Here is a 9,385-nt window from a genome sequence, read left to right on the forward strand (position 1 = left end):
CTTCAACTACTATTTACCACACATGTTCAAATCATTTCAATTCATATAAATGAACAATTTCCCTAGAATTTCAACATGCTTCTAGCATCCTAAATCCTTTAAGGATTTTAATATAAACTTTACTATATAGTTATTTATAAAAGATTATAACAACAACCATTAGACACAAGTAAAATATTTAATGAATTGTCAAAATAATATATCTGAAGGTTATTGCATCCACCACAAAAAAAATATTATATCTTTTCATAATCAATGCCAGGATTTAGTAAAAAACTTCATATTTTTATTCCGCTTTTGCAAAACTACTTCATTTGCACCTTCACTAGCTTTATACCTTTGGATATTTAGACTATTGGTCCAAAAACTCTAAGAATTTAATTGTACTTGAGTTGCGTCTTTTTATTTTGATCAATATATTCCATATCTATATTTCTGAATAAATTTATCCAGGATCCTCCTTTTATTTCATTATTTCAATAATAATATTGCTTGCAAAATCATAGTAAACCACTTTTATTATTCAGTTCCACATTTTCTTGAATTGACTAACTTATTGAGATATTTTATTTTCATTATTTTAAAATTCAGTTTCAGGTACCTGAATCTCTTCTGGAGTTTACTTATTATTTATGTCTTGGGTCTCTTCTAGAGCACCCACCTCTACTATATGACCATCTAGAAGAATTTTCATCCTTGGAACCAATCAATCTATTATTTATTCTAACTAATTGTCTTACTAGGACTTTGATTCAAATTAAAATATTAGATGGTATATAACACTTGGTTATTCTTATTAAGTTTGTAAATACATCTAACAGTTAACTTGTAATGAGTTATCATTGTTGAACTTTTGGTTCAAATTACTCTCCCCTAACTCATTACAGGTTATTATTTCTCTCCCCCTAATGTCGGGAAAACTATCGAATCAAAATTGTAATTACAAATCATGTCAAAATTGAATCTCTAATACATTAAAAACATCTAATAATACAAAGAAACTTGTAATTAATATATATTTCCAACTTTCTTTGGGGATTCACTCATTTTTGTGCGTTGTGGTGGAGCAATTGGAACATATACGCACATACAAAACTTCAAAGATGATAAATATTTAGCTCTTGATCAAAAACCAATTGTAATGGGGGATTATTTATAACTTATTGGCTTGATGTGTACAACACGTAAATCAACATAACCTCATGTTGAAATAGGAAGTTTAGTTCTCATAAGTAATGGTTTAGACATTAATCAGAGGCGTTTAATAAAAAATTTCTCTAAACCATTATGCCCATAAAAAACAAACTTTTACAAAAGTTTTTCAAACTCAATCAATAAAAGACTGAGATATAAACTCATCAGTACTAGCAAGATGAATTGTCTTAATTGCACGATCTAAAATTAATTATTTAAACAAGAAATATTGTAAACAACAGGTTACAAGTTGATAACACATATGTGATTATTTTGTAGATGCATCTACCAAAATCATATAATATCAAAATCATCCACATGGTGGATGAATAAACTCATATTCATTTCAGAAATGTAAGACATTAAACCTCAACTTTAGCTAGTGAGTTTCTAACAATCAACTTTCAGTAAAAACAAGTAACAAATGAGAATTCTTTAAATTAAAGAATCTTCTGGTTTTTTAATTAATGTCCATATGAGTTCTAAATTATTTTTCGCATCATATATGATCCAGAATGGTCTAACTGGTCATGCCAAGTAGTAAATGCATTTGTATCAATAAACTTCTAGTTTACTTTAATATGCGTTTCAATTGTACTAAATTGTAACAAATTGATAATTTTGCTATCATTCCTTTTACTTTGTATCTACATATAAGTATATTGTGACATTTACTACTGGAAATGTCTAAATCAATGTGAAGTCTATAATGCCACTAAGTCAATAAATATAATTTCCAAGTAATTATATGTAATATACGCTTCAGGGAATATGCCAAAATCTTCAAATACAGGGCATTTGGTTTGGTGGTATGATTCTCGCTTTGGATGCGAGAAGTCCCTAGTTCAATTCAAAATACTTTTAAAACTCTTTTAACAAGAGTTTTTCATAATAAATTAACTACCAAGAATAACTGTCTAGGTCATGTATAGAAACAAACCTATACTAAATATACCAATAAATGTCACATTTCAAACATAAAAATATGACATAATAAAAAACTAGCATTTTTTTTTCATAATCATAATCATAATCATAAATATGTATGAAATTTAATTTAAAATCCAACCATTCAAGCTCATAGAACTTTTCATTTATCAATTGCTCATGTCATTTCTCTAAATAATTAACAAATGAAATAATATAAAACATATGAACTACTACCTTTAACAATTATTTGAACTAAATCAAATCTGAATAATCATAAAATTCATTGGTTTGTTAACATAAATTTGCATACTGGATATGTTTTAATTAAATATATTATTTAATTATAAAACCTACTATAACGACATAAATAAACCAATTAATATTCATTTTTATGAACAAATGAGATGCTTAAAACAATATGTAACACATGTAATTAAAACTTAAAACGAAGGCAATCTCAAAATATTTAAATCATATATCAAGTTGATTTAATATTTAAAGAAGTACCTTTTTTGTTTCTTTTTCTTTTTTGTTATATGTTGAGTCTTGACAATAAGAAGTAAGCAAATTAAACTTCAGTAGTAGACTTTGAATTCAATCAAATCTATTAATAACAAATATGGAGAGTGAATCTTATTTTCCAAGTGTACAATAGGTACATAATCAATGACTCTTCATAAGTAAATTATCTCTCTTCTTAAAAAGTTCTTGAAAATTCTTGTTCTTTTCTTGCTTTCTTCATTTTTCCACTTCTGGTGGTAAGAAAATTTATTACAACAATCCCCCATGACTATTATTATAGTCCAATTTACTACATCCACGTTAAAGATTATATCTTTAGAATTTATTACATATTGTTACATTCTCTTCAGGGAATGGTTAGGTTTCGCGTTTAAAAATTTTCGTTCAATCATAAGTAATTTTTTTATGATATTGCTACCGTAGAGCACATTTGAATCATGAAAAGTTGAATAAGTTCTCTTTTCCAAGGTTCTCATCAGTAATATTTTTTCCCGTAATTTTAATTGAAAACTTATTCTAAATACTGTAGAGTTATACTCATATCTTTAAAAAAACTTGCAACTTTAGGTGCATCCAACCATAACAAGCTTTAGATAGATTTACCATATTCTATTGCTCATAAATAGATCTTTCACAGTCAAATATTTCGCTTTCAATCCCTTAACGGGATGGTGACAAAAGAAGATCACAAAGATAGTCACGATCAATTCAATTTATAACAAGAGTAATAAATATAAATCAATAACCCAATCCTCTTTTGATTCATATGAAATACAATCTTTTCTTTATTCAAAATCCCAATATGATATCTATTATAATGAATATATTTTAAAACTAATGCATTAACCATCACAAATTTTTTGCTTTTTAGATATTGATATATTAACTCTTCTGGAGCTTTCAACTAATTTTATACTATCAAATATTATAATAATATTTGTTTATTTAAGTACCAAATAAGATAAATATTTTCTATCTGTAATGATAGAATTCATTACTACATTCTCATATCTTTTCTCAAATAATATTAACAGAAACAAAATATTTGGGCATACGCCACATATGTGGCTAATGATCTTTCATATCACATTGATAACATATGTTATCTTTACACTTTGAAGGGTTATCTTGAGAACTTTTATTGTTGCCTTGTTTATTACTATGTTCCTACTTTTAGTGGTATATGATTATATCTTTTATTTTCCTTATGTTTGCATTCACTTCAATGAATGCAACAAAACTCGCAGGATAGACTTCTAAACACCTCTATTGATTCTTTATTTCATAATCACCATTGCAAAACATGCGTGAATTTCAAATCAAAATTTATCTATTCATGTTGTTATGATTAGTTTCAAATTATAATAAATATGATATAATAAATAAATCATAGTAAAATATACCTGAGATTTTTTAACAACTTTGTTTTCGTAATAACATTTATAATCTAATAGTAAAAAAATCATTTAATAAACAAAATCAAAATTTTTGTGTATGACGCTTGAAAGTTATTCGATACATATTGTACCAAATTTCAATACCACATATATCTTATAAAATCTTATGATGCTCTAATCAAATATTTATAAATTCAATTTAAAAGATATAATACAATAATTTCAAGCATATTTAGTAATAATAATTTAATCATAAAAAAATTTAATCATCCAAATATCATATATACTATAATTAATAAAAGAATCTTAGTTTAAAAGAAACCTTAAAGAAATAATATTTTTCATAAAATAATTTTACCAAAAATCAATCAACAAAGGAGAAAAACATACCACATAAGGATTATATAAAATTCTTTGCATAATGATTACTCATAATACGCAAGCTTCAATTGAAGACTGAAATAACAGTAGCTCTAGAAGGTAATCGACATCAGCTTGAGTAGCAAATTTGAGTGACTAGCTATTGCATTGGTTGTTGCTTGAACGGGGTAAGGCTTGGTGAAAGGGAAAAAATTTTGTGACTTATGGAGAAAAACAATTAAAATAGAATCGTGCTGATAAAATGTCATAAAATAAAATAACAGAGAATAAAGAACAAACAGAATGAGAGGACAAAAAAGAGAGCGTATTTTATTGATTAATCGGGACATTTACAAAGCTTCTCTAAAATTTTTATTTATAGGCATAAAAAGTATAAATGAAGTAGATATCTACTTCTAATGATTATTAAAATTTAAAGAACATCAAAACTTATTTTGATTTTGATGGACATCCACTTAATAAGATATCTATAACAATACACAAACTATATCTTTATATCTTATAAAAGATTAAATTATATTTTTATATTTTAAAAATTTTAAAAAGTTGATATAAAAAAACTTTTTCTCAAGTTACTTAAATTGATAAGTTATACAATCAAGCATAATAAACATACAACATAAAACAATAATAAAAATATATAAATGTGTGAAAAAATAAATTTTATGAGTGTTGATTTTCTAGTAAATACAAAATAAGTTTCTAATTTTATCCAAATTTGTAGCTTAATGAGAATGCATATACGGCAGTAGTTGCCTCTGACAATCAAATTCTGCCCATACATTACTTGAACGATTTATTTAGGATTAAAGCGTAATTGTCCTAACATGTATAATTTCTTCATGAGTCAACGTCAAAGGCAGCGCACTGAGCACAGATGTATAAAATATTTCGTCTATAAACACGTGGAAGTTTATTTGTTTAGTTACTATTTTTTTGAGTAGAAAAATAAAATAGGGTTTTATTTCTATCATCAGCAAGACAGTAGGTGTGAGTTGAGAATTCTGGCTTCAGATTGAGCTAAGTACAGTGGTTGAGCAAAGATGTCGGGATATATTAAGGCTGTATGCTTTTACATGGTATTTGTAATGAATTGGTGTAAGCCTGCAGTTTCATTTTCAGTAGTTGACTCTCTTCCTGGATTTACTGCTCCACTTCCCTTCAAACTTGAAACTGGGTAACTTCCCTTCTGCTAAAAGCTAATCTTTTCTTTAATCTTTGTATCCAACACATTTTTCGAATATATATGAGAATAGAGAGAGTATGTACTCCATTGGAAACTAATCCGATTGACTAGTCATAACGGGTTAGCTAATTGAATGTCTCAGATACACAGAGGTGGATGATTTGGAGTTTTTCTACTATTTTATTGAATCAGAAAGGAACCCAGCAGGGGATCCTCTAGTTCTTTGGCTCACTGGAGGCCCTGGCTGCTCTAGTCTTTCTGGGTTTTTCCTTGAAATAGGTGATCTGGTTGGTTATATCCACTTTGTCAAGGAATCATATCTTAATTACAAGCTCATTTCCAGCCTCTAAATCCATTTAGGACCCCTGCATTTTAACATGGTGGAGTACAATGGCAGCTTACCAACTTTTTTCCTGAACCAATATGCATGGACAAAGGTGAAATCATTTACGACTAATTGAGTTGTGCCAAGCCTCTTATTTCCCTTTACTGATATTTGATATTCGTGAACATCCTTGATAATTTTCTAGGTTTCAAGTATAATCTTCCTAGATGCTCCTGTTGGTACTGGATTCTCTTATTCAAGGACCGCCCAAGGTTTCAAGACTGGGGATATGAAACATGCTATTAGTTGTTATAATTTTCTGAGGAAGGTTTAGACAAATCTCTACTGCTAATATTGCTTGTACTTAAATATTCCATATATTGCTATAAGGTTTAGACAACTCCTTTTGTAACCTGGAGTAGTGTTTTCTGTTCAGTGGTTGCAGAGTCATCCGAAGTTCATCTCGAATCCACTTTACATTGCCGGAGACTCCTACTCGGGAATGATTGTACCTATAATTACTCAAGCAATATCAGATGGTAGCTAGCTACATCCTCATCCTCATAAGACTTGTATTTTTATATGTTGTTAATCAATGGAGCAATAACCATGTTATTCATCTTGGTTCAGATATTGAAGCCAAACCAGTATTGAATCTCAAAGTAAGTACTCCACCATCAAATTCCTGATGAGAATACCGATTTGTTGTGCTTCAAAAATTTCTTTTTACGATATGGTGTTTTAGATTCCGGAATGCTACAAAATTTCTAGCAATTATTGCAGGGTTATTTGCTTGGCAATCCATTCACTGATGCGAAATTTGATGGAAACTCAAAGATTATATATTATAATCGAATGGCGCTCATCTCTGATGAACTCTATGAGGTTATTGAACAGAAACTCCTCTTTCTATTCCCTTAAATCTAAATAATTCTTCAAGGACACCAAATATATGTATGCTCCTAAGAATTTTTGGATTTTGCAGTCGGCCAAAAGCAATTGTAAACAAGAATACATAGACGTAGAAATCAGCAACAGAATGTGTGTAAAGGATCTCCAGACTATCTCAGAGGTAGACAAGAAAATGAACCTGTTTCTTATAGCCATATTTTTTTAATTCATGAAAGCTTTCTCTTTTTGTTCACTAGACAAGATTAATAACAGTTTTGGCGTTTGTTTTTCTAGTGCACTGCACATATAAACCCGGTGCATATCTTGGAGCCTCACTGCCCATCCGAATTTCCCGAAGTGCGAAAATATCTTTTAGAAACACATGAAGACTCCTTGCATCTGTCAGACGGATATCCTCAATTTGGATGTCGTGTAAATGTTCTTCCACTTGCTATATGTATATATTTATGTAACTCTGTTTAGATAAATTGAGCTGCTGACTAAGCCATATTACAGAACTATTATTGTTACCTTTGCAAAGTTTGGGCAACTGATATCAGTGTCCAGAAAGCACTTCATATCAGAAAGGTAACAATCGAAACTCAACAACAACAACACCAGGTAACTTAGCTAAGTTAAATTAATGAATTGTTGATGTTGAATACCAGGGAACAATCAAAGAATGGGTAAGATGTAACAAAAGCATGGATTATGACTATGATGTTGCGAGTGTTGTAAGTTATCATCTATGTCTCAATACAAGAGGTTACCGAGCTCTAATATACAGGTTACACTTTTGCTTGCTTGCAGCTCTCGCCATCTCATTTCTTCTAGCTGAATCTTATTTTCTTTACAGTGGTGATCATGACCTAGCTGTTACATATGTGGGTACTGAATCATGGATTAAGTCCTTGAATTTATCCATTGTTGATGATTGGAGGCCATGGATTGTTGATGGTCAGGTTGCAGGGTAAGCCTATGACTTATAAACGGATTTTGTTTCCAATACCTGTTAGAGCTTACTTTTTCTAATGATTTGGTTGTTACAGATACTCGAGAGAATATGGAAATAACTTCACATTTGCAACTGTCAAGGCAAGTGTGCTAATAGTTTTATAAATGAAAAACGTTACTTATTAATTATGTGTCAGTTTTGGAAGAAAAATACATGTAATGGAGTTTGGGTTATTGCAGGGAGCAGGTCATACAGCTCCAGAGTACAAGCCTAAGGAATCTTTCTCCATGTTCAAAAGATGGATTTCTCAACAACCTCTGTGACTGTAAAAATTCTAAAAAAAGAGCTCTTATTCCATTAGCTCCAATGTTAAAAAAAAAAATAAAATGTTGTAATAGTTTGTATTTAGATAATGTTTTGTGCAATTTGTCTTGTACAAGACATTAGTGTGAAACATTAGTGTAATAATATGAGAATGCAACTGATAATATATGATTCTTAGTTTAAAGGATCAGTGAGTGTTATTCTCAAGGCAGCTTTGTGGAGAGATGATTCGAATAATAGAAATTCACTGCAATATTACTGGTTTCAGAATGTTAGTAATTGTGTTTCAGGTACATGGGGGTGGGACTGTGGGAGATGTGGAATTTTTCTACTATTTTATTCAATCAGAAAGCAATCCATCAAAAGATCCTCTCATCCTATGGCTCACTAGAGGCCCTGGTTGCTCTGCTATATCTGGCTTTTTTCTCGAATATCTCTGATTATTTTTCATGTTTAGTATCACCGGAGACTCCATAGCCATTTGTAATGATGTTAATTTAGAATCTAACAATTTCATTTAGGGCCTCTGCAATTTAACATGATGGAGTATAATGGCAGCTTACCAACTTTCTCTCAACCCCTACTCATGGACAAAGGTGAAATCATTCATTCATTCATTCGTGATTCCATAAAATAATAGCTCATGGTTTATAGCTTCTACTTACTCCATGATAACTATTCAGGTTGCAAATATAATCTTCCTAGACTAACCTGTTGGCATTGGATTTTCTTATTCAACGAGATTGCAAGGTTTTGAGACCGGGGATAAACTATTTGCTAATGATGGGTATAATTTTGTGAGGAAGGTGAAGCCAACTGTTACTTGTCAATATCCATCTCATATGCATAGAGTTGTTATATAGTCTTAAAAACGAAATGTTTTCAACAATTACTTCTTGTCTGTTCAGTGGCTGCGAAGTCATCCCAAGTTCATCACAAACTCACTCTATATTGCCGGTGATTCATACGCTAGTAAAATTGTTCCCATAATTGCTCAAGCAATATCAGATGGTAAGAATGCGTTAATCCGCTTTAAACTTGGTGCTTTATCTGTTGTTTCTAATGGGACCAATGTCACGGTTTTTCATGGTATTTTTAAGTATCAAAGACGAATACGTTCCAGCCATCAATCTCAAAGTAATGCTCTACATCTACTTCTGCTGACCTTTGTGCTTTATGTTATCATATGGAGTTTTTTATTTTCAGCAATTGTTGCAGGGTTATTTGGTCGGTAATCCTGCAACGGGTTCGAAATATGATGACAACTCAAAGATTCCATT

General features: G+C 30.2%; 1 protein-coding gene across 1 annotated transcript; it reads left to right on the forward strand.

The window, feature by feature from the left end:
* Window positions 1–5,341: 5,341 nt before the first annotated feature.
* On the forward strand, window positions 5,342–8,372 carry LOC107945467 (serine carboxypeptidase-like 2). The gene is made up of 14 exons (XM_016879484.2): window positions 5,342–5,601; window positions 5,753–5,889; window positions 5,971–6,047; window positions 6,141–6,263; window positions 6,372–6,474; window positions 6,566–6,597; window positions 6,719–6,820; window positions 6,921–7,007; window positions 7,121–7,258; window positions 7,343–7,414; window positions 7,495–7,613; window positions 7,683–7,796; window positions 7,876–7,921; window positions 8,021–8,372. Exons 1-14 carry the CDS (start codon window positions 5,468–5,470, stop codon window positions 8,102–8,104), a joined length of 1,368 nt encoding a protein of 455 aa, XP_016734973.1. The 5' UTR covers window positions 5,342–5,467; the 3' UTR covers window positions 8,105–8,372.
* The last annotated feature ends 1,013 nt before the right edge of the window (window positions 8,373–9,385 follow it).

The sequence above is a fragment of the Gossypium hirsutum genome, chromosome D12, assembly GCF_007990345.1.
Source record: "Gossypium hirsutum isolate 1008001.06 chromosome D12, Gossypium_hirsutum_v2.1, whole genome shotgun sequence".
Classification (NCBI taxonomy): Eukaryota; Viridiplantae; Streptophyta; class Magnoliopsida; order Malvales; family Malvaceae; genus Gossypium; species Gossypium hirsutum.